This window comes from Limanda limanda, chromosome 2 (genome assembly GCF_963576545.1).
Source record: "Limanda limanda chromosome 2, fLimLim1.1, whole genome shotgun sequence".
NCBI classification, from domain to species: domain Eukaryota; kingdom Metazoa; phylum Chordata; class Actinopteri; order Pleuronectiformes; family Pleuronectidae; genus Limanda; species Limanda limanda.
In genome coordinates, this window is record NC_083637.1 from 19,410,573 (window position 1) to 19,435,808 (window position 25,236).

The window sequence follows — 25,236 nt, forward strand, 5'->3', positions numbered from 1 at the left end:
GGAAGTAGACCCGAGCTCACCCACAGTGCCTGCAGCTGAGAACCAGGTGAATCCGCTGTTTTTATTACACTTCTACAGGTAACGGTACAATGTCAACAACCAGCCACCGAGGAATCAACGTTGTTTAAAGTTGAGTCTAAAAAGTGAGTTGAGTGAGGTGAAGAAAAAAGAGGAGAACGTTTACTTTGTTGCACCTGGACAGATGTTCTCATCAGAGAGAGGGAGAGAGAGGGGCCATTTAAACCTGAGCGTGTTCCCTCCTCACTGCATCGTCTCCGAATAGTCTCCCACTTCTATTTCCTGTCATCACACAAGATGTGTCACCCTTCAACCACCTGTTGTTCATCTGCTCCAGCGCAGAGCTACTTTCTCTGTGATGCTCATAAGACAAACAGCCTCCAGTGGGACCAGCAACAACAACCAGTTCAGAACCATTAGTAACTTCATTTGAGCTGAAAGGCTCCACGAAGTCTCTTCTCTACCCTGTGTGTTCATGTGGAGTGTACCTGCAGGGACATATGTTAAACCTCAGCTTGGAGGACAGGCTGCATATATATACGGGGACATAATAACATGGTGGTGGTTCAGCAGCTCAGCAGGAAAAACAGGCCCATCCTGTGTCCTATGAAAATGTAACTTTCTGTCCCAGCCACTCACCAGTTAGACCTCAAGCTCGTGTTGAACTAGTTTGGATCCTGTCGTGCAAATTGTCTGCGTTGTTTGTCAAGCGGTTTGTATGAGGTGAGCTTTCTCTTCCTCTTAATATAATCTGCACACACCCTGCTCTGTGTGTGTCTGTGTGTGTCTTTGTCTGTGTGTACCCTGAGGATACATTATTGTTTTGCATTCTCTGAGGACGATTTGTTTCCTCAACACGATCTTTCGAAAGACATATTTCAACTCGACGTTTGAAAATAGTTTGGTGATAAGAGCGACGTCTTCCTCTTTTTGTCGGGCTGGGAAATCGAACGCTGTTGCATCTTTTAAGAAAGAGAACATAACACCCTCCTTCGGTCCCTTTGTATATGCAAGTACAACATTTTAAATATGTTGACTTATCTGCCTATTTCAAATATTCTGTAACCCTCCTGCCACGCCCCAGCCTGAACGTTTAAGAAATCAAACTTCTTCTCCCTCACTGCTCTCCAGTCTGGTTAATCCCTGGTGTCTGTTGCACAACAATGTCCACGTCCTTTATCTTTATCTCTTTACTTCACCCCAGCAGCCCTGTATCAGCCGGGCGGGCTGCAGATGGCTTGGGCTCCCTGCGTTAGGTAAGAGCCATGGAAGGCCGGATAAAGCTTTGATTGACCGGCAGCCAAGAACAGGAGAGCAGGAGAGTGGACATGCTGGATATAAACGTGAAGGATAAGACGGAGGAGTTTAGATAGGTGCAGACAATAGGACTGAATCTGCAGGAACAAATCAGTCTAGTAGGTGGATGAGGGTTGACAAGGTAAGGAGATCTGGGAGGATTCTGTCTCCAGACGTGGTTGAACTAGTCTTTACATGTTGGTTGAAATCCTCATGGAAACACACGCCTCTTAAGATTGAATCTTTCATCCTGATGTCAGCTGGGGTTCGATTGGGTGTGATGGATGTCCTACTTGCTTGAATTCTTGCTGTTTGCTCTGGATTCAAGGGAGAGTGGACGTAGAAGTCGTTTTTTGTCATTTTGAACCACAGTGTCAAAATGTGCAGAGGCTGTGCAACTTCCTGAGGAAGTTTGCCCATTGGTTAACTTTTAGCAGTGAAGCCCCATGCATGTGAATGTCACAAGTTGTCTGTGTGGCCTTAGCGTGTCAATGTTTTTAGTGGTTTTGGCTTATTCATGCTGCGTTCACGCCCTCGATTAAAATGTGATAAATGCACGATGCTCTTCCTCGTGCCTGACATGTAGGGAAGCTTCAGGTTTCTTCGCTCTGCAGGATCTCAGTGCCGCATGATGAAACTGGCAGACGTCGGTGTGTCTGTCCCCCCTCCTCCCCCACGGATCTTCAGGAGTCTGAGCTCATAATGAACTTAGGAGAGACACAGATGACACCTTGTGCACTGATCCCTTTTATCCCTCGCTCTATAAACACCACACACACACACACACCCACACAAGGAAGCAGCTGCTCTATCTAGACAAACATTTATATATAAACATGCATGTATATATATTCTTTCCCCCTCTGTTATAAAGTACATGGATGCTATGAGGATAGAGGGTGGGTACAGCTGATAGTCACAAGATACTTAAATTAAAAATAAATAAATAGATCGATAAAACTCATTTGTGACATGAATCCTTTAGGACTGAGGTTATGTTTTTGTAAGTTTGTTTGTTTGTAGGATTACCCAGCTGATTAATGTGTTCATTCATGTTTGTGAAGGGCAGGTCCCTAAAAAGAACACATTTGACATTTTAAGGAATAGGAAGTAGGAATTTAAGTGTGGTTTCATAAGGCCTTGGTGGAGGTTTGTACTCTGCTGACATTCTAGTTCCGGTTTTGTGTTAAGTTGAATGTATGCGGCTCACAGTTTGTTGTCTTTAAATGTAACAGTTCGTCATTAATACTCATTATTAAAAGCTTTCATATCAGTCGCCCAGTTTATTCAGAGAGCCACCTACAGTCCTCTCTATTCCCTCAGTCTAGTGATTCCTAACCTGGAGGTCAAGAAGAAGAGAAAATTCTCTTATACATCTTGCCTTTTTTGTAAAGTTAATCAAACAATCCATTGAGGGAACCCACTTAATTAGTTTGAGTCTAACTGGAAGCTGTAGACAAGGAGTCAAAAGCAAACGCTGCTTTGTTTTAAAAGAGTCGAAAGCTCAAATGATTTGGAGCCACTGCCTTAATTTGAATAGATAGGTTTTAAAAGGTTTATTGAATAACATCCTGTCACACATCGACTTCTTGAATATCATTTGAAGACTGTTTTCATTCAACCATAATGATTTAGCAGATAACCCTGTAATGGTTTTATTTAAGATGCTGTTGAATCCAGGTGGTGGACATATCTATCTGAGGACATTTTGCATTCTTTCTGATGAGGCATTGAGTCTTTCTCCCGTGTGTGGTTGGGAAATAATGACATTTCTCTCTCTGCCCAGACTTGCCCCAAACATTCCTCCACTGCAAAGACTCCCTCCACCGACTTTTTATCAGGACTCTTACTTTATAAAACCAGAGGCTTCACATGCATAGAACCGCCCTCTTCATCCTAAAGTAGAATATTTAATGGCTGCACCTTTTGGAAATTGGTGATGTTATAGGAGGATTGATGATGATGAACCGTGGGAGATTGAAGCTGGAATCTGTGGAATTCTGTATAATGAGTTAGTGAGGAAGGAATGTGGGCCGCACGGGAATAAAGGATGGACAGGTAGAAGAAGAAGAGATGGAGTGGTGTATACTGTAGCGCTCAGGTGAAAAGTGACTTAATTATTTTGTCTGCATGTATTGAGCCATGGGTCATAAACACATGCATTCAAAATATAAAAACTTTTTGAGGTTATAGGAATTTCCCTTGTGATCATAAAGCAACAGGAGGGTTGTTAAAGGGAAAGAAAAAAAATACAATTTTTTGGTGAACTATCCCTTTAGAGCTTCAGTGCAGTCGGGTACATGTGTCATAGGAAAATAATTTGCATGATGCTCATATAGATGCAGTAGATCATGAGGTGACATCTGTTGCAGAGGTAATGAGCCCAAACCTGTGCTTTACCTCACGTTACCTCATGACGGTGGAGTACATTTTATCACCATGAAAAGTTCAGTGTGTGTCAGTGTGTGTCAGTGTGTGTCAGTGTGTGTCAGTGTGTGTCAGTGTGTGTCAGTTCTCAAACCGTAGTTAGAATATTGACGTGAAACTGCATGTCGGTTACTTATTCAGCCTAAATTGACACTTACTCTCTCGCACATTAACTGAAAGTTGTTACTAGTTTTCTGTCTTCCTTCTCTATGTTAATCCTAGACTGGATATAAAGATGGACGACATGATTGCTACCCAAAAGATTAGCCAAAGTGCCCTGATCGCCCCCTGGTGACTGGCTGCAGTATTGGTCATAAATCACGCCTCCTCCATGTTAGTGGATGGGACATAGACCGATTTTAAAAACCCATAGAAATATTTGTACATTTATTTGACCTCAACACTAGACGGATGTCAGGACATAAGGGATGAGGAGTTTCCCCTGCAGGAGTCGAAATGTTGCACTGGTATTGTCAGCCTCCAATGTTTAGAAATTGTTCACGTGAGTTATTATTTTACATGCACACACAGAGTCAAAGACAGTAGTGAGGACTGGGTGCTGGTGAATTTTTTTTTTCTTCTTCTAAATACCCAAATCCTGATTCTTGCCCAAGAATATAATTATTTTGTGTAAGAATGACATGTACAAAATGTTTTGGTGACTCCTTCAGCAGTGAGTCATGGACACTTGAACCTGTCATGGGGCGGTTTTCACATCTGTGTTTGTTGCACCATCTCATTTGGCAGTTTACAGTTCACCAAATAAATCAGGGCACTTTATGTCAATCACTTTTAGGAATCTGCATGAGTTGAGAGGGATTGAAGAACCCAAATATGTTTAAGGATTATTAAATTTAACCTTTGTATTATTATTATTATTATCAATATTGCTGATAATGAATTGTTGGTGAAGTGGTTAAATAACTGTTTCAAACAAATTGATAGATAATCTAAATCTAAAAAGTGAGTGACGTGTCCTGATGACCTGTAATCAAATAATTTTTTCTTCACACACGAATATTAATGGATAAAGTTCTTGAAAGGTTTTTAAATCTTATCAGCTAGTTAATGTTTCTCTTTCTCACCTACAGCAACCATGACGGACGCAGACCAATTCCTGTATGGGGACCGCAGCGGGGTAAACAACCCGATGGCCCAGGCCGACTGGGCCACCAAGAAGCTGGTGTGGGTCCCCTCTGAGAAGCTGGGCTTCGAGGTCGGCTCTGTCAAAGAGGAGCATGGAGATGAGTGTGTGGTGGAGCTCGCTGACTCTGGCAAGAAGGTAAAACAGCTGAATTTCTCTTTTGAGTCTGAACTTGTTCACATGGAGGCCTTATGATTTAAAAAAGTTGTTGTTGGAACACAGTGCTTTAAGTACAAGCATCAATCAGTGTTTCCTTGATCAAAGTGATTTTCTGACATGCGCCTTGTTCCTGTAAATCTCAGGTGAAGGTCAACAAGGACGACATTCAGAAGATGAACCCACCCAAGTACAACAAGGTGGAGGATATGGCCGAGCTCACCTGCCTGAACGAGGCCTCGGTGCTGCACAACCTCAAGGAGAGATACTATTCTGGACTCATCTATGTGAGTCCGGATGGATGCACGTGTTTGTGTAGCTGCACTAAGAATGTGCATTTGCATTAAAAACAGAAAGAAGATGTTTGCCTAATCCCTGACATTAACCATCTTCTGTCTCACCCAGACGTACTCTGGTCTCTTCTGCGTGGTGATCAACCCGTACAAGTACTTGCCTATCTACAGCGACGACATAGTGAATATGTACAAGGGCAAGAAGAGACACGAGATGCCCCCGCACATCTATGCCATCACAGACACCGCCTACAGGAGCATGATGCAGGGTACCTCAGACTTTTTTTGTGTTTGGCTTTCATAGACAATGTATGCTAAGATAGACTAAGAGTTTCTTTATGTTAATTTGTACATGGTTTTAAGCTCTAAGTCAATTTTCATATTTTTTCTGGGGGGGGACCCAACAGTCTACAAATTTGGGAACATATAAATATTGTTTATTTTTTGAGCTGCTGGATCCAGTTATTTTTCCCGTACATAACGTAATAGTACAAATAGCAGTTAATTAACAAATTCTTACTATACTACCAATTCTACTAATTACTGAGCTTTACTTCATTTCATCTTTGGTCCTGATTAAGACTTTTCTTTTTCTCTTTCTCAAACAGATCGTGAGGACCAATCCATCCTTTGCACGTAGGTCTCTTCTTGAAAAACATGCTGTTATTTCTCCAGTAAAATATTTTTTTGCCCGGATTTACATATATTCCTGTATAATATGTCAATATGAATACAATTTGTAATGCCCAATTAGGGTCAATGTTGCCCCTGCCACAAAGTTCAACATAATATCTCTCTTAAATATTATATCTCTCTGCTGGTGCGACCATTTTCTTATTTTCTTACAGTGGGGAGTCTGGAGCAGGAAAAACGGAAAACACGAAGAAAGTCATTCAGTATCTCGCCCATGTTGCCTCATCTGTCAAATCTAAGAAAGAACAGGTGAGTGAAGTCCTGCAGTTTTTTTATTTTATTCTTTATTTTCTGAGTGTCCACAGATCAAGACGGAACCCTCACTCTGTTTCCTCTCCTGAATCGCCTGCTCTCTCCTGCCTCCCTGTTCCTCTCTTGTTTGTAGATTTCCATGATTGTCCGTCTGTAATGGTTTGTATCTGAGCGAGCTGTGAGGCGACTACTAAACATTCCTTTTTCAGGCCTCAACGTGTCCTCGACGTGTCTGACTCACCTCATCACAGATGATTCAGAGTGAAGCAGAGCACAGATCTGTGTGTGTGTTTCTCAAGATTTAAAGTTTCATTAATCATTTCTTATTGATTCATAAGGTGACAGGAGGTGTTACTCGGCAGTAATGTATTTAATCTGTGCTGACATTGGTATCAAATGTGTTTGTTTTTGTCTTTTCTTTCACCTCTTCTCCAGGGTAACGCGGTATTGTCACACGTGAGTTCATCTCTCTGACTCCATTCTCATGGTGTCTCAACTCTACTAACAGAAAAGGTTTTATTGTCCTTATCTGGGTGCTTAAGGAAATGCATCAAATTACTGGAATAGTCCTTCAAAGGAACAGTCTGTCTTTAGAAATATGCTTATTCACCTTCTTGCTGGGAGCGGGATGAGAAGATTGAAGCCACCCTCATGTTTGTGCAGTATATGATGTTTCTGACTGTAAGCTTAGCTTAGCATAAACACTTGAAATGGAGAAATAGCACTAGCCTGTGTGAATCCAAAGTGGATTCGGGTTCTCTGAAATTTAATGATCAACAAAATGCGTTGAATCCAAACAAACATGAAAGTGGAAGAAATAGGTCCTCACATACGTTCTCTTAAATCTGCAGCATGTTCGTGTTTCCCCATGTTCCCAGGCTATGTTAACTGATCTGGATTTGTATATATATACTGTGCAGAGGTGAGAATAGTATCAATCTTTTCATCTCCTCCCAAGAAAGTAAATAAATGCATTTCCTAAAATAAAGAAAAGACAACTGTAAAATTGCTTTTTCTTTTTGTTTTAAATGTGAGTTGGATAAATCATTTTAAAATGCAAAACACCACATTAATCAAAGTGGAATCAGAGAATAATGGAGGCATTTGCTGAGAATAGAAGTAGTACAGTAAAGCAGTAACCTTATCTGAGGTTGGACCCACCTGTGCCTAGTTTTAGTCGGAAAAAGATTAAAGTGACCCACTTACCCTTCAGCTATGGGTTCTTTCTCCTCAATCTGGTCAGACTGGATTTTTGTCATTGTTATGTAGTACTATGCGTACGTGTGGAGTGTTACAGTGCACTCCTGCATTTCCTTTGGGGGATCTTGGCTTGGCTAACCTTCCTGTGTGCTGCTTGTGTCCTCTTGTTTGTGCATGCATGGACATGGATGGTCTTACAGGGGTTTTGTGCCTGAGTAGGCTTGCTCTGCTGGGGGAATGTGTGTTGGAATGTGCAGGATTCTGTGTGTGTGTGTGTGTGTGGCTGACTGAGAAACGATAGTGTCCCCTGAGGTAATTCTTTTCAATCCACAGCCTGAATTGTATTTGTTAAGTTCATGGAATTGATGGTGTATGCCTGTGCTTGCTGATGAAAGATTTGCAGCGCTGCAAGAAACTGCATGATTTGAAAGTTGCGCTTTGCAGAGTCATGACAAAGGACTATTAGTGTCTTTAGTTTGCCGCTCTGATTTGTTTCCCTTCCATCAGGGGGAACTGGAGAAACAGCTGCTGCAAGCAAACCCCATCCTTGAGGCCTTCGGCAACGCAAAGACCGTCAAGAACGACAACTCCTCAAGATTTGTAAGAGCGACTTCAAGCCCCTGATCTTTACTTCAAGTCTTGCACAAAAAGAGAATATATGTCAATTTATTTAAATTGCATTTTTAAGGGAAGTCTTACAATATAAAATATACATATTAAAACTAGAATTGTACTCGCGCTAATATCCACCATGGACCAACAGTCCAATTAAACTGCACCAAACTCTTATTAATATGCCTATTTTCCCCGGGATCCATCAGTTATTCTCTGGAAGGTCTGTGAAAATGTAAAAATGCGCCCCATCTCGCAAAGTTAAAGAAAATTTAACATTATGATGCACTCCCTGATCTGGATCTGTACCAATATTTGATGTGTTCTTTCTTGGCCCTTGTCTCATCCGAGTAAGTTTCATGGAAAGTTTTTCGAAAGGGACTGTAAGGGCTGATTGAGAAACTAGATTTTAAGGGTTGACCGTACAAAAGTTTAAGTTTAGTGCAGCCTATCAACATGTTTGAATTTCTTTTTCAGGGAAAATTCATCAGGATCAACTTTGATGTCAATGGATATATTGTTGGGGCCAACATTGAAACTTGTATCCTTTTTCTAGAATATTCCTTTTTGAACTTTTTCTTTCGGGGTTGTTAGGTTACCCTGGAGCAAATATAAATGTCCCTCCATGATGTTTACTGTCATTTATTTCATTTGACTCTGTAAATAAAGAGTATTAACCATGTAACCATGATATGAACTGACATATTACAAGTAAAAGAAGAATAGTGTCAAACACTCCTGATGTATAAAGTTATGTAGTAGTTGCTTGTGCCTTGTGTTTCATATAACTAAAGAAATACCACAAATTAGTTGCTACACAGACAATCAAGGGACCTCCTCACTGCACTTTAAACGTGTTGTTGCTTTTGCATTTGTGTCCTTGACTAATTTCTGTCAGATCTGCTGGAGAAGTCTCGAGCCATCAGACAAGCTAAAGAGGAGAGGAGCTTCCATATCTTCTACTACATGTTGACAGGAGCAGGGGACAAGCTGCGCAGTGAGCACTCTTACAATGTCAACACATTAAACTGGGCTTTGTGACAGACTAGTTAAAGAGCCGCCACACGTATGAAACAGGAATCCATGAGAAACTTGTAGAAGTGCATGTGAAATAACTGATTGGGCCGATATGACTCAGGTTCCCTTTTCTCTGTTCAGTTACTAAAGTGGCTGCTGCAAAGCACCGCCTCAGGACACCCGTGTTTAAATCATCTAGAGCTGAACAGTCTCTTCTGATTGTGAGGCCCGAGTTAATTTTACTAAAGTATTATTAAAATGATTATCTGGTGTGTTCCTCTCTCCAGCTGAGTTGTGTCTGGAGGATTACAGCAAGTACCGTTTCATGTCGAATGGAAACGTGACGATTCCAGGACAGCAGGACAAGGACATGTTCACTGAGACCATGGACGCCTTTCAGATCATGAGTATCCCAGAGGAGGAAAGAACTGGTAACTGTCGTCTCCCCCCTTTTCTTTTTTTGACATAAGTAACAATTTACTTTTGCTGTCATTTAAAAGGTTCCCTACACCATCTAGTGGTGCTTTAGAGCTATTATTACTTGTTTTTGTTCCTGTTTTGTTGTCTCCTGAATGTACATGATACACACATGCCAATGTATGACACAACACACTTTTCTGCCAATGGCTTCATGCTACACTGATCACCAGGTCACAGTGAAGAGTTGACCATACTTCCATGGCCAGTGAGCGTTGCACACTTGTTCAGCTCACACTTACGTGCCCAAGGGGGTCTGTGTTGGGTTGGATATATTGTACAGACAGCAAGGTCACCAGTTATGGGCTGCAAGTGGACACCTCATATGGGTTCATGTGTACCCTAGCAGACATGGGTACAAGGACCATAGTGGACCCCGGAGGCTGTGGAGACTATGAATCGCCTTAACATGTAAAGATGCATCATCTTGGGTCCGGGGGCAGAGAAGAAGACACTGACCTCTTATGTTTGTTGCTCAGGTCTGTTGAAGGTGGTGTCGGCTGTGTTGCAGTTGGGGAACATGAGCTTCAAGAAGGAGCGTCACTCTGACCAGGCGTCCATGCCTGACGACACCGGTAAGCACATTTACACAGACACACACTCATCAACTTCTTTTCCTCTCTGCGTTGCTCTTTGTCTGCAAAACCTTCCTTATTCAGTCATCTCCCTCTTGTACATCCTCCATTGTGATCCTGATGTTTTACCCTCCAGCTGCCCAGAAAGTGTGTCACCTGCTGAGCGTCAATGTGACCGACTTCACACGAGCGATCCTGAACCCCAGAATCAAGGTCTGTACACTAATCAAGACATAAAGGGTTATTTAGGTATTGTCTGGACATTGAAAGATAGTTTTCAATCTTTAGTGTCAACCTGGTGTCTAGTTTGTTTCTTGATCCAAAATAAACAAAGAATATGTAATCGGCAGTTTTCAGGCAGTGGTAAATTTAGTATTACAGTATGACACTGGCATATGTATTTCTCCAGGTTGGCAGGGACTACGTGCAGAAGGCCCAGACTCAGGAGCAGGCTGAGTTTGCTGTCGAGGCTTTGGCCAAAGCATCTTACGAGAGGATGTTCCGCTGGCTGGTGATGAGAATCAACAAAGCCCTGGACAAGACCAAGAGACAGGGAGCCTCCTTCATTGGCATCCTGGACATTGCTGGATTTGAGATCTTTGAGGTACAGTGTTCACTATTTGACCCTGCTGGTTATGAGTTACAACTGGTTCTATAATTATAGACGGAGCCGTTAGGTGGGGGATTTATTTAAATTATTTAATTGTGCATTTTTTGGTTCGACAAATGATTGGATCCATATTGAGGAAAAACAATTCTGAGATTTCAAGGATAAAGTTGGACTTTATGAGAGATAAATAAAGAAAAGGTTTAATTAACCCCTACTTATGATAATGTGATTCAGATTAGCCATGCTATTAGGTATTTTGTTATTTGTGAAACCAATACGAAAGAATAACATGATGTTCCACTTTCTTCATTTTAGTGCAGGCGACGGACTGATTTTCTGATATTCCCCCTCTACCATGACATGTGGCCTAAAATTGACTTGTCTAATAATTTTACAACTTTACTTTCTTATTATTCAACCTTATACTTGTAATATAAATTTGTTCTTGTAAAATTACGACGTTATTCTCAATCTCTTATGTGGCCCTAATATGCCTTCATAGTTAGTAAAGTCCATAATTGACAACCTCAAATGTTTCCTCAAGCTTGTTGCTTTCAGGTGTAAATATATACTGTATTCAAAAACGTCCATGTAATGACAATGTAATATGGATTTGGGGTACACAGGGTTCACTTAAACTTGTAAGAAGTCATCATGCATAGCAGGTCGAACCTGATGAACAGGAAGGGAACATGATGTCCAATTCTGCAGCCCCACCTCTCTGCAGACATAATGGTCTCCCGTGTCTGCGCCCCTCCCTCAGTTTTTACACTTCACTTTACAACTGGGAGTAACAATGTCATTATTAATGTCAGTAATAATGACAACAATGATAATAATGTCAAAAAGATCGAGCTGCTCTCTTCTTTAAAACATCTCTCTAATACAAGCCTATTTTAGCTGCTTTGTCCATCTCTGTGACAGCGCACTAACTACAGAAGTGAATAAACATACTTGTCCCTGAACAACCAGGTAGTCTTATTTTGATTACCTGATATTGTGTATATTGTGATATTTATTAAGCAAATTGAAGATAATCGTAGATACACTAATTTAACAACTACAACCAAATAATTGTCATTATTGAATAGAGAAAATGCCAATTGCATAACAAAATGAAAGCGGAAAATCATTATTTTGATCTGACCGTCCAAAAACCATTTTGTTTTTCTAATTCTCTCCGACAGTTGAACTCGTTTGAGCAGCTGTGCATCAACTACACCAATGAGAAGCTGCAGCAGCTCTTCAACCACACCATGTTCATCCTGGAGCAGGAGGAGTACCAGAGGGAGGGCATCGAGTGGAGCTTCATCGACTTTGGTCTCGACCTGCAGCCGTGCATAGACCTCATCGAAAGACATGTAAGATGTCCCCTGTTATTGTTCCTCCTCAAGACTGATACACATAACCCATCTGTCTTCACCTGTCATTACACCTCAGAATTACAAACTTTCTGCAGAAGTAACTTTTGTTTTCTGCAGAAAATAGTTGTGAAACACAAGTTGAGGCATGAACCTGCCCATGGATCCTGTTAAACTGCAAAGTAACATATGTGTCACGTGTCCTCCTTTTTTGTTTTTTCTGCCGATGCTCACAGGCCGGTCCTCCAGGCATCCTGGCTCTGCTGGATGAAGAGTGTTGGTTCCCCAAAGCCACAGACAAGTCGTTTGTGGAGAAGGTGGTTCAGGAGCAGGGAACGCACCCCAAGTTCCAGAAACCCAAGAAACTCAAGGACGATGCTGATTTCTGCGTTATGCACTATGCTGGAAAGGTTACTGAAGAAAACTTCTTACAAAAAATATTTTCTTTTAAAAATTCTAACACATTGAACTGGAAGATATACACTTTGATCCACACATCCCCCTGCCCAACAGTAGGGTGAGACACTTCTTTCATCCCTGTTGTGAGGGCTCTTAAAAGATTATCTGTTATTAATCTCTCAGGCCATTTGCACCAACTAGTCTCATGCGTGTTCTCACTTGTTATTCTAAGATTAACCTCATAGTTACGCCAGTTGCACCATCTAAGCTTAAGTCATCTTGTCATTTAGACCAGTTGTAAATATTACGTCTGGTCAGGAGTAGATGTCAAGTCAAATTTTAAGCCAATAAGGCAGGTTAAGTTAGTAATTTACTCAGTTGTGCAATTGTCTCCATGGTGACGGAAGAGCTTCTAAGGTGTCTTACTTGCATAAAAGCAGTTATGAAACGGTGTAAAAATACACAAGTTAAACCAGTGCAAAAACATTTAAAAAGCAAACTACAGTTTATATGTTTTAAGTAGTGTGATTTGCAAGAACAATTTAATAAGCTGTTTATTTGAGCATCTGTGCTTTAACTAGTATTGATAACTGTATTAAATATTCTGCATTTAACTCTAATGTAGTAAGAGTAGATGTTTAAAATGGCACAAAAGTGAAACACTCTGTGGTATGGAGTACTACTATTACTTTTCACCACTAGATGGCTGAAAAGTAATGACACACTTATGGCCAAACAAGAACACAATATTCGGCTTAAACAGGAACTTATTTTCCGATGACATGGCTAGCACATGCTGACTTACACTGTGCACTATGTCCAGTTCTTCATCATGAATGTGGCTCTCCTCTGCTGCAGGTGGACTACAAAGCAGACGAGTGGCTGCTGAAAAACATGGATCCCCTGAATGAGTGTGTTGCCTCTTTGCTTAACCAGTCTACTGACAAGTTCACTGCTGATCTGTGGAGAGACAGTAAGTGTTTAACCCTCATTCTCAGGTATCACACTGTTTGAGAATGTCACCAAAAAAAAGAAAATGTTGAATTTCTTAGCTAAGTTCTAAATGATTTTAAAAAGTATCTATTAAATCAAGTCTACTAACTCTGTACTGACAGTGTACAAGAATTTAACTGGATGTTTTGCATTTTTCTACTGTGCACTAGACAACATAAGGTTGTGACTCTAAAATTTCCCTCATGTTATTGCTAGGAAAATATCAATACTAGATCTAACATACTGTGATTATATTCTACATGTTTGACATGGAAATATGTTTATTTGAGAAACTAAGACAGATATCTTTCATAAAACACATGGTTAAGATGTAATTGTTCTTTTTGTTGTGTCCTCACAGTGGACCGTATTGTGGGCCTGGACAAAGTGGCAGGAATGTCAGACTCCATTCATGGGGCGTCAAAAACCCGTAAGGGCATGTTCCGCACTGTGGGACAACTGTACAAGGAGCAGCTGGGCAACCTGATGACCACACTCAGAAACACCAACCCCAACTTTGTGCGCTGCATCATTCCCAATCACGAGAAGAAGGTACTGAACAAAGGACGACACTCACTAATCAATACAGGAGTGTCGGGCTCTACTGTGACGCAAAATTCAATTTGATGAACTAATAATGTCTGAGGCAGAAAATAAACTGTATTAAGAAAATGTATTTTAAACCTACACAAATAAAAAAATAGGAGACATTACATTAACAGATCTTTGATTGTTGCCTTTGTTTGTTTCTTCCTCTAGGCTGGTAAACTGGAGTCTCACCTGGTTCTGGACCAGCTCAGGTGTAATGGAGTCCTGGAGGGGATTCGCATCTGCAGACAGGGCTTCCCTAACCGCATCGTCTTCCAGGAGTTCAGACAGAGGTAATGAACAGCAGATGTTTTCTTTTTTTCTTTTTGCAAAAGAGGCAGCTCAGGGTTGCTGGTTGACACTGATAGTTGAAAGAGGAACCTGTCCCTTCTTCCAAGGGTATAGATGAGACAACACAAAAACACATAGGAGGAAAAATGCAAGAATATCAGATGAGAAGTAAGACGTTTACACAGTATATAGACGGACACAGCATGACAGCAACTTAGCTTTCATCAGGAAATGTCCCCAAACCTTTTTTTTGAAAGAGACACACTAAAACACACTAAAAGGAATTTCACTTTCAGTTTATATCCCACTAAAACAAAAACATTTAAATAACTTAAAACTTAATAGTGACACTACTGACACTTGACCCAGGCCAAACAAGCATGACCAAAAAAAGTCGGTATATTTTTTTAGAAGAATACTCCTTTGTTATTTAATTCTGCTTGTCTGTCTCTCAGGTATGAAATTCTCACTCCAAGCGCTATCCCAAAGGGCTTTATGGACGGCAAGCAGGCCTGCGTGCTCATGGTAATAACAGTTTCTCATTTTCAGAAGTGAACAGCTCATCATATGAGGGGAAACTTCTTCTCTTTACCTTGTTGGACTCTTCGCTAAGTCACCTCTCTCTTCTCCGTATCAGATTAAAGCTTTAGAGCTGGACCCCAATCTGTACCGCATCGGTCAGAGTAAAGTGTTCTTCAGAGCTGGAGTCCTGGCTCACCTGGAGGAGGAGAGAGACATAAAGATCACTGATGTCATCATCAGCTTCCAGGCCTGGTGCAGAGGATATGTGTCCCGCAAGTATGAGAAATCAACTCGCACCAAAAAATATTTTTACCAGTCAACATATGTAAATTCTTTGTACTGTACTCTTTTATATTATATTTAAATAATGTGTTTTGTTTTATTTCTCTCTAGAGCCTTTGCCAAGAGACAGCACCAGCTGACAGCAATGAAAGTTATCCAGAGAAACTGTGTAGCTTATCTCAAACTCAGGAACTGGCAGTGGTGGAGGCTTTTCACCAAGGTAAGAGATGAATGAAGGAAGTTAGTTTAATTGTATTTCAAGCAGCAGTAGACCCAACCATGCTAGTGTCATGGTCATGACCAAAACAAATCTCAGTAATATACAGCATTTTGATAGTTAGATAAATTATTTTGCAAACACAGATAAAAACTCTTTACAATAAAAAGCACATAAATAAGTATTGTGTGTCAGATTCATTTGCACACAGGCAATGCAGGCAGATTTAGGCATTACTTTTATGATGAATACAAAGACAAAACTATTATGCAACTTAGAAGTATTTTTAATTCTATAATGAAATGCTTGATTATTGTATCTTAGCACCCACAGGCCTATATTAGGTTATGGAGACATTTTGTGCTTTCGGTTATGTTTGTAATCATTTGTCACATTTCTGCTCCAAAAGGTGAAACTACGAAAGGCAGTTCATTTTAAAACAATTGTCATTAGTCCAAGTCTATAGTTCTGGATTTAGATATTGACAATCTGTAGACCACTTTCCTATTACTGTTCTCCAGCGTTTCTGTACAATAATTAGGATGATAAAGACATTGTCCTCTGAAACTATAATTATTTTCAATCGGATTATGACTTAGATTCTTTTTTTTTAATAGTTTCTATTGAGCGTGCTATTTCAATCCCACAATCCCTCTGTTTCAGTAATGTTGGATGAACTTGTATTTTTTCCTGTAGGTGAAGCCTCTGCTGCAAGTGACTCGGCAGGAGGAGGAGATGCTGGCCAAAGAAGATGAGCTGGTGAAGGTGAAGGAGCGACAACTGAACGCGGAGGTTCAGATCAAAGAGTTTGAAACCAAGCAGCAACAGGTAGGAGCCCGTGTGAGCGTTATCCAGTCTGGTTTTCTGGATTTATGTGAAGAAGAACAATTTACCTGCAAGTTTTCTCCCGAGAGTTCTGAGATTGTGGCAGACCTTAAAATCTGTCACTTACACACCTCATTATGACAATTGTTGGATTATTCTGATGTTATAATCCACTTTTTCTCTGACTTCGACTCCCCTCTGATAGCTGAGTGCTGAGAAGTTGGCTCTTCAGGAGCAGCTCCAGGCAGAGACAGAGCTGTGTGCCGAGGCTGAGGAGATGAGATCCCGTCTGGCCACCAGGAAGCAGGAGCTGGAAGAGATCCTTCATGACCTGGAGTCTCGCCTGGAGGAGGAGGAGGAGAGGGGCACTCAGATGCACACAGAGAGGAAGAAGATGCAGCAGAACATCACGGTCAGTACTCTGGGATGCAGGATTTGATTTTTGTTTTTTTATCTTGAATGCATTAACAATGCCAATTATTTGGGTTGTTCATCCAGGATCTGGAGCAGCAGCTAGATGAGGAGGAGGCGGCCAGACAGAAGCTTCAGCTGGAGAAGGTCACCACGGACGCCAAGATGAAGATGATTGAGGAGGAAGTCATGGTGCTGGATGACCAGAACAGCAAACTAAACAAGGTCTTGTACAACACACTAATTCTGAACCAGTGCTTTAGAGTATTTCTGTGAATACCTGAAATATTCAGTGCATCAGAAACAAATATTTGCACCTGCGAAAACAAATTCAATTTTGCTTGTTTTTATATGACTTCAGGAGAAGAAACTGCTGGAGGACAGGATCTCTGAGTTCACCACTAACATGTCTGAGGAGGAAGAGAAGTCCAAAAGTTTACAGAAACTCAAAAATAAACATGAAGCCATGATCACTGATTTGGAAGGCAAGCATCTGGTTTTCATTATTTCATATTTTTGGACACTGAACAACAAATTACACCAAAAAAAAGTATTCCGCTCGTATCATACCCTAGCAAGTAATTACAAATTATAATTTGTAAATTGAACGTTGTTTGTTTCTGTGTATTCTCTCCTGTAGATCGTCTGAGGAAAGAGGAGAAAGTGCGTCAGGAGTTGGAGAAGAACCGTCGTAAACTTGAGGGAGACTCCACGGACCTCAACGACCAGATGGCAGACCTACAGGCTCAGATCGCTGAACTCCGAGCTCAACTGGCCAAGAAAGAGGAGGAACTGCATGCTGCCCTGGCCAGGTTAGCTTTCTGTTGACTTAACTGTAAGGTAACGTTCCAGTGGAAAAATGTACTTTCAGTGACAGGATGCAAACTTTAGAATCACCAAATATGAACCCCACTGTAGCAAATGTTAACTTTGCATTTTAAAAATCACTTGTTTGGGGAAATCATCCCATTTGAATCTGTCCCATCCAAGAACGTTCACCCAAAGTGCCAGTCAGTCTCATTTCCTCTTCTCCCTCTTCTTACCTGCAGGATAGAGGAGGAGGCTGCGGCCAAGAACACGGCCCAGAAGAACATCAGAGAGCTGGAGGCCCAGATCTCGGAGCTACAGGAGGATCTGGAGCTGGAGAGGCAGGCACGCGCCAAGGCTGAGAAACACCGCAGGGACCTGGGAGAGGAGCTGGAGGCTCTCAAGACTGAGCTGGAGGACACGTTGGACTCCACGGCAGCACAACAGGAGCTCAGGTAACCATCAAGCTTATGTAGACATTTTACATTTTTAAAATTTACAAGTTTTGGAAAACACCTAAATGATTAGTTTGCTGAATTTATAGAGGACCACACTGTATGGCTCTGTATACTACTCCATACAGAGTTAGATGGACAGACTGTGATCATGTGGAATAAACGGACTTAGATAAGAGACATGGCAGCTCCTCATAAGTTTTGCGAAAGTGTCCATTGTCCCCTGGTTGCTGGCTGCAGCATTGGTCATAAACTCTGGCTGCTCCATGTTTGTGGAGTGGACATGGACAGACCTAATACATTTTTCTCTAATGCTTTCTTATGCTCAAATTTTTCACGGTAAGTTTGGTTTTATTTCGATATTTGATCCTACAAAAACATGGTGAAATGTCATGATAGACGGCTGGGATGGACTCATGGTGGGTGGAGCATGTGTATCGGCGGGACCTTGATGCCTCTTCTCCATCCCTCAATCACTACTGCACAGACTCGGGCTCCTAATGATGTCATCGGGACAAGTGGAAAACATTGTCCATCTTTATTTACTATCTATGTTCTACAAAGACTAAGGGCAACATGCTACATAGATTTTGTTTCCCTTTTGTCCCCATCTCTTTCTTTATTCGTTGACATTTTCTCTCTCCAGGTCAAAGCGAGAGTCAGAGGTCACCCACCTGAAGAAGACGCTGGAGGAAGAGGCAAAGCTCCACGAGCAGCAGGCGGCCGACATGAGACTCAAGCACAACCAGGCATTTGACGAGCTCAACGAGCAGCTGGAACAGGCTAAAAGGGTTTGTGTTTTGTCAGAAAAGAGCGATACCCGAGCTTAACACTGTTCTGAACAGCACCAGTAACATGCCTCACGTGTGCCTGTAGAACAAGGTATCGGTGGAGAAAGCCAAGCAGGCCCTGGAGAGCGAGTGGAACGAAGTGCAGATCGAGCTAAAGACTCTGACGCAAGGAAAGGGAGACTCCGAACACCGCCGCAAGAAGGCCGAGTCCCAGGTTCAAGAGCTGCAGGTCAAATTTGTAGAAAGTGAGCGACAGAGGCAGGATCTCTCCAGCAAGCTGACAAAGATACAGGTACTGATCTTTGAGAGGTGGTTCACATGTGTAGTAGTGTGTGAGCACTTGTGGTGGTGTATAAAATGTGATGTTGGGATGTTATTTCCCAATTCAATTGTCTTTTTCTGTCTGGTGTCTAGTCGGAGCTGGACAATGTGAACTGCACCCTGAGCGAAGCAGAGGGCAAGAACATCAAATCCAGCAAAGACCTTTCTTCTTTCGAGTCTCAGCTGCAGGACACACAGGTACAAACACATTCCCACATGGTTGGCACTACTATTGATACAATTTTCTTTAACACATTCATGTACCTCTTGTAATAATATAATACAAATATACAAAACACTCCAAACATTTATTAGTTCAAAAGATGGTTTGTTGTTTTTCTTTTTTACATTGTAAACACTGGACACACACTATTGTGAAACAACTTTGCAGCCTGTTAAAATAACTGAATATTTTTTTAGAGAAAACTGACAGAGCCCGACCCAAACCCGAAAGGGTAGATAGCTCAGCCAACATGACTGAACTCGACTACCATTTCAAAATTTGTCTGCAGCTCGGGTGACCAGACTCTAATACTTAACACACAATTGACTGCATTTGCATTAAAAGTCACTTTTCTGATAGTGTTAACTCGGTCAAATCTGAATACAGAAACGTACAGAGCTTCTTTTTTTTATTATTAATCATGCAGTTTAAATATAACTTTCAATATATTGAGTGTTCATGGATGATACTTCTCTGAGATGCTCCTTAAGGCTTAAGACGTTGGTAAAACTGCTCACAGGAGCTTCTCATGACTCTTCTTTTTCTCTTCTCTGAACTCCAGGAGTTGCTCCAGGACGAGACTCGTCAGAAGCTTGCGCTCTCCACCCAGCTGAGGCAGCTGGAGAGCGAGCAGAACAGTCTGCGGGACATGCTGGAGGAAGAGGAGGAGAGCAAGAAGAACGTGGAGAAGCAGGTCTCCACTCTGCAGGCCCAGGTTGGTCCACAGTGTCATCTTTTAAGTCTTTGGATAACTGTCAGACTTCTTATTGCACATTAGCTTTGATACTTTTCTCAAGAGTCAACTATGCTACTTAACTTTCACATATTTCAGCCCTTCTGATTCCTCCTCTTTTATGTCCTTAGTTGGCAGAGACGAAGAAGAAGCTGGAACAGGAGGCTTTGAACCTGGAGAGCACAGAGGAGGGCCGCAAGCGAGTCCAGCGGGAGGTGGACAGTGTTACTCTGCAGCTGGAGGAGAAATCGTCCGCTTACGACAAACTGGACAAGACCAAGACTCGTGTGCAGCAGGAGCTGGATGATCTCCTATTGGACCAGGACCACCTGAGGCAGACCGTCTCAAACTTGGAGAAGAAGCAGAGGAAGTTTGACCAGGTATCATGTCAACCGTGTGATTTTGTTCATAGAAAATGTTGATAATATTATATTTTCTCTGTTTCTAGTAACCTTTCTTTACCATGTGAGCCCAGTTTGATATTTCAAACAATAAGGAGAACTTGTGGTTTTGTGATCAGATCATAGTTATGGTTTATCTTGTATGTTTGTGATAAGTGTACCTACATGGATTTAAAACTATATCCCCTTCGATTATTAGAAAAATGGATTGTTGCTCATCAAAAATGTACATTTTGACATGTAGATTCTTAACTGCTAATCTGATCCTTGTCCCTCTCTTAGATGCTGGCCGAAGAGAAAACCATTTCTACTCAGTACGCTGAGGAGCGTGACAAGGCCGAAGCTGAGGCCAGGGAGAAGGAAACACGAGCACTGACGCTGGCCCGTGAGCTGGAGACTATGACGGACCTGAAGAGCGAGTTGGACCGGGCCAATAAGGTTTTCAAAGCTGAGATGGAAGATTTAGTCTCTTCCAAGGATGATGTCGGCAAGAGCGTAAGAGAAAAAAAACAAGCATTTAAAAAAAATTACAGTTGGTTGTTGCTCTATTATTGCCCGAGAGAAACACTGAAAATGTACGATGCATCCTTGTCAGGTTCATGAGCTGGAAAGGTCAAAGCGTGCCATGGAGCAACAGCTGGAGGAGATGAAAGTTCAGCTGGAGGAGCTGGAGGATGAGCTGCAGACCACAGAGGATGCCAAACTGCGTCTTGAGGTCAACATGCAGGCTATGAAGTCTCAGTTTGACCGAGACCTGCTGGCCAGAGATGAGCAGGGAGAGGACAAGAGGAAGCAGCTTGTTAAACAGGTAAATGAGAAGAACCTATACTCTCTGACATGCACTATGAGTTTTCTTTCTTTTTCCACAAATACTTGAAGGGTTGTAAATATCATTTTCATTGCTTGCAAGAAGCAGTGAATCATGATTTGACTCTTTCAGGTGCGTGAGATGGAGGTCGAGCTGGAAGAAGAACGTAGGCAGCGTTCTCAGGCGCTCTCATCTAAGAAGAAACTGGAGCTGGACATGGTAGAACTTGAGGTCCAGATCGACACTGCCAACAAGGGCCGTGATGAGGCCCTCAAACAGCTGAAGAAACTCCAGGTAAAATAATCGCGTATGCGCATTTCAACACACATACAGGAGCTTAACTAAATATATAAGATGGATCTATATCTATAAGCCAAGCCCTTATTAGAAGTAATAGAGAGTAGCTTGCATGCGTCGGCCAAGACCAAACATTTTCTCACACTAAAGCTGAATTTTTGTATTATAACGTGGAGTTGCACCAAATTGTGCAAATTCAGATCTCAACACCATAAATGTAAAATTTTACATCCATACATTATTGCCTTAGAAATTGATGCACATCTGTTCTGCATTTTTTTGCATTACGCTGCAGACAAACAAGGTTGAAAACCTAAACTCTAAATAAATATATATTACAAATAAAGTCCTACATACACAGATTGAATACCCTTCAGAGTGATGGGTATCTAACTTCAGTGTTTGCATGTCCACTCTCCAGGCCCTGATGAAAGACCAGATGAGGGAGGTGGAGGACCTGCGTTTGTCCAGAGATGAAGCCATCAATGGAGCCAAAGAGACTGAGAGGAAGCTCAAGGCCATGGAGGCAGACGCCCTGCACTTCCAAGAGGTACGTATGTAACTATGTGAAACAAGCTGGCTGTATTTGAATAAAATGGAAGGTAGAAGGTCAGTGGATATTACCTCCAATTAAGTTTACATACAAAAATGACTATCATGGACATGAAATCATTTGACTCTGGAGGAAATTGATTTGGAATGTATTTACTGGTTGCATTGCTCCAGCTGTTAAATTTATGGCAACCATAACACGTAATTTCCTATTGATATACAATAACGATATGCACTTTATCATTTAATACTTACTACCACAATCAAACACTGCCATCTGGTGTCAAGCTTCCAGGTTGTTTTCCTTGTGTTGGATGAAACAAATGCTGCATTAAAACCAGAAAGGTCACAAAACATGTAAATGGTTGATTTATATCTGAAGATATTTGTGTTTATAATGGCATTAGAACACCGTCATTCAAGTTTCTTTTTTGACTTTGTCTTAACTTGGCTCAAACATATCTCTTTTTTTACTGGAAACCATCCAAACAACATCTGAAGTCTTAATATACAATATGTATCTTCTAAATCCTCCAGGAAATGGCCACTGCAGAGAAACTCAAGAGACAGGTCCAGACAGAGAGAGATGAGCTCCAGGAAGAGGTTAACAGCAGTAACTCCAAAAAGTATGAAGCAGACACTTAACGGCATCGATTTGAAACTTTCATGCATGGTCATTTATGGAGTAAAAGCAAATCCATAAGTTTGTCTCCATATGCAAGTCATCACTTCTCCTCCTCACATGTTGTTGCCAGCTCTCTGCTGGCTGACGAGAAGAGGAGACTGGATGCTCGTATCACCCAGCTGGAGGAGGAGGTGGAGGAAGAGCAGCTCAACACAGAGATGATCAATGACCGTCTGAAGAGAACCACACTGCAGGTGAGGGCGTGCAGTATCTCATATGTTGAACGACCGCAACATATAAAGGAATAGGACAATAGAAACCCAATGTAATCACAACAGAATGAGAACCGAAAATGTTAAGAAACAAAACCAGTGTGACTGAGATCACTACTTTCTCTCTGGCAATAGACTGAACAGTTAACCACAGAACTGGCAAGCGAGCGCAGCAACTCCCAGCGGCTGGAGGGGGCTCGCTCCCAGAACGATCGCCAGAATAAGGAGCTGAAACTGAAGCTGCAGGAGCTTGAGGGAACCATCAAGTCTAAGTATAAATCCTCCATCACCATCCTGGAGTCCAAGATCGCTCAGCTGGAAGAACAGCTCGACATCGAGTCTAAGTGAGTGTCAGTGAAGATCAGTTGTGGACTCTCAAAAAACAAATGAAAAGGTTTACATTATGGAATTTGCTTTTTCTGCGTATTCCAGGGAGCGTGGGCAGGCCTGCAGGCTGGTCAGACGGTCGGATAAGAAGCTGAAAGAGGTCTTGCTACAGGTGGATGATGAGAGGCGCAACACTGATCAATACAAAGACCAGGTAAGCTGTCAATCCTCCGGTTACTTTTTAATTTAGAGATTGTTAAAGAACAAAAGATGTATTGTGTGGGTTGATCCTTACTTGAATTCTTCCTGATCCTCTGAATATACATTTTGGGAAATTGTCAATCATCACAATGTGAACCCTCTGTCTGCAGGCGGAGAAGACTAACAGCCGCATGCGTCAGCTGAAGCGTCAGCTGGAGGAGTCCGAGGAGGAGGTGACACGAGTCAACGCCAAATGCAGGAGGCTGCAGAGGGAGCTGGACGAAGCCACGGAGACGACAGACGTTATGAATCGTGAAGTCAGCACTTTGAAGAGCAGGCTCAGGTAGAGTCTTCAACATTTACTTTTACCTAAAATAAACCAGAGTGCCACTTAGTAGAATGCATACCTCTGGCAAGACTCCCCAGTCTCACACTCATAGATATCAGTTCCCTAAATTATTCCGTGTGAAATAAGTGGGACAAGTCCAAACTCCCGATCTTGTTATTCTAAATATGCCTGTTGAACATGTGCCTCTTGGTGAGTGGCATTGTTAGAAAAATGAAAAAAAATGCCTAAATGGAGTAATGGGTCCTTAACCAACTCACAAAGCAACATTCCAAAAACTTGGAGTTGATACTGAACTTTCTCGAGTTCTCGGCAACAAAACCACAAGTTTGAAGTAAATATAATGGACTAATTTTTGGATTCATTATTTTTGGATATTATTGACCATCATTGAGTGCATGGTCATGATCTTGCTTTGCGGATTTGTAAATGAAACTCATCCACCCCAGCAGTCTATATTTGGTACTAATGTCCAACACACATTGTTTATTTTACAGACGTGGAGATGGGAATTTGAACACGCGTCGTGGCTTTTCTCGCACCGGCCTGGAAAGTGACGAGGACGTGGACGTGCCGACTGAAACACCAGAGAATGCAGTTGAGTGAGCAGAGGATCACCAAGAGGGAAATATTATGACCACAGTCAACATGCAGATATAATAAATCAGTAGCCTTGCAACCTGAGAGGATTTATCCTTTTATTCCCATTAACAGACTTTTTACCCATATTTTCTACACAGGCTTTACCGATAATTTCTAGGTCTTTTCCTCTATAGAATGGGTATATTATAAACTGGTGCTCCTCTGACAAGACGTCTCCTTTGTGCTTGAGGTTTATGTGCTGATACTTGACCATTTTGGGGGAGAAACTCTGGTCATTTTATGCTTATTTTGCACACAAATTTGGGTCTTTTTTTTATGTGATGCCGTTAGAAGGTGTTTTCACATTTGCTAGTGTCGGTAGAAGTCTGTATTGTATGCTGTTACTCTCACTGTTCTCTTTTCAATGTTCTTACCTCAACCAAAACTGCACAATGCCACACACGAGATTGGAGAATGTTCACCTCTTCACTGCAAAATGGTTGAATCATAGAAATGTTGATGAAATGTTAGTACATTTTTATTTGTAACCACAATTTATGATAGCACAGTTGATGTGTCCTTACTCACTGGTTTTACACTTCATTGATTGTTGGTGGTGGGTCATCATGTAGTAGCTCTCACTGTACTGTATTTTTGTGCTTTGCTTTGCTATCGGCACATTAGCCTGTGAATGTTAAATCCAATACGATATCCTAACACTGTATTATCAAAGAAATGACAACATATTGATGCCAATATTTTAAGGCTATTCTGTATTTTATCAAATGCCTTAATAAAATTTATTGAAAAACCATTAAATGAATCCAACCTCATTT

At 41.6% G+C, this 25,236-nt stretch overlaps 1 protein-coding gene across 1 annotated transcript; it reads left to right on the top strand.

Moving 5' to 3' along the window:
* On the top strand, positions 1-25,156 carry myh9a (myosin, heavy chain 9a, non-muscle). Its single transcript, XM_061091640.1, has 43 exons — positions 1-46; positions 4,833-5,023; positions 5,188-5,328; positions 5,447-5,603; positions 5,943-5,970; positions 6,183-6,276; positions 6,715-6,735; positions 7,987-8,079; positions 8,569-8,632; positions 8,990-9,088; positions 9,396-9,539; positions 10,065-10,160; positions 10,297-10,373; positions 10,570-10,764; positions 11,958-12,131; positions 12,368-12,541; positions 13,389-13,503; positions 13,885-14,075; positions 14,283-14,404; positions 14,858-14,927; positions 15,040-15,200; positions 15,318-15,426; positions 16,120-16,251; positions 16,454-16,660; positions 16,747-16,884; positions 17,021-17,144; positions 17,300-17,471; positions 17,709-17,921; positions 18,568-18,712; positions 18,798-19,004; positions 19,127-19,231; positions 19,819-19,971; positions 20,121-20,369; positions 20,673-20,885; positions 20,986-21,198; positions 21,331-21,492; positions 21,917-22,045; positions 22,585-22,673; positions 22,803-22,926; positions 23,080-23,288; positions 23,377-23,485; positions 23,643-23,815; positions 24,316-25,156. Exons 2-43 carry the CDS (start codon positions 4,838-4,840, stop codon positions 24,422-24,424), a joined length of 5,886 nt encoding a protein of 1,961 aa, XP_060947623.1. The 5' UTR covers positions 1-46; positions 4,833-4,837; the 3' UTR covers positions 24,425-25,156.
* The last annotated feature ends 80 nt before the right edge of the window (positions 25,157-25,236 follow it).

Coding starts and splice junctions, on each gene's coding strand:
- myh9a (XM_061091640.1), top strand. CDS start 4,838: ATGACGGACGCAGACCAATTCCTGTATGGGGACCGCAGCGGGGTAAAC. Junction 22,927..23,079: donor TGAAGAGAACCACACTGCAG/GTGAGGGCGTGC, acceptor CTCTGGCAATAG/ACTGAACAGTTAACCACAGA. Junction 23,816..24,315: donor ACTTTGAAGAGCAGGCTCAG/GTAGAGTCTTCA, acceptor TTTATTTTACAG/ACGTGGAGATGGGAATTTGA.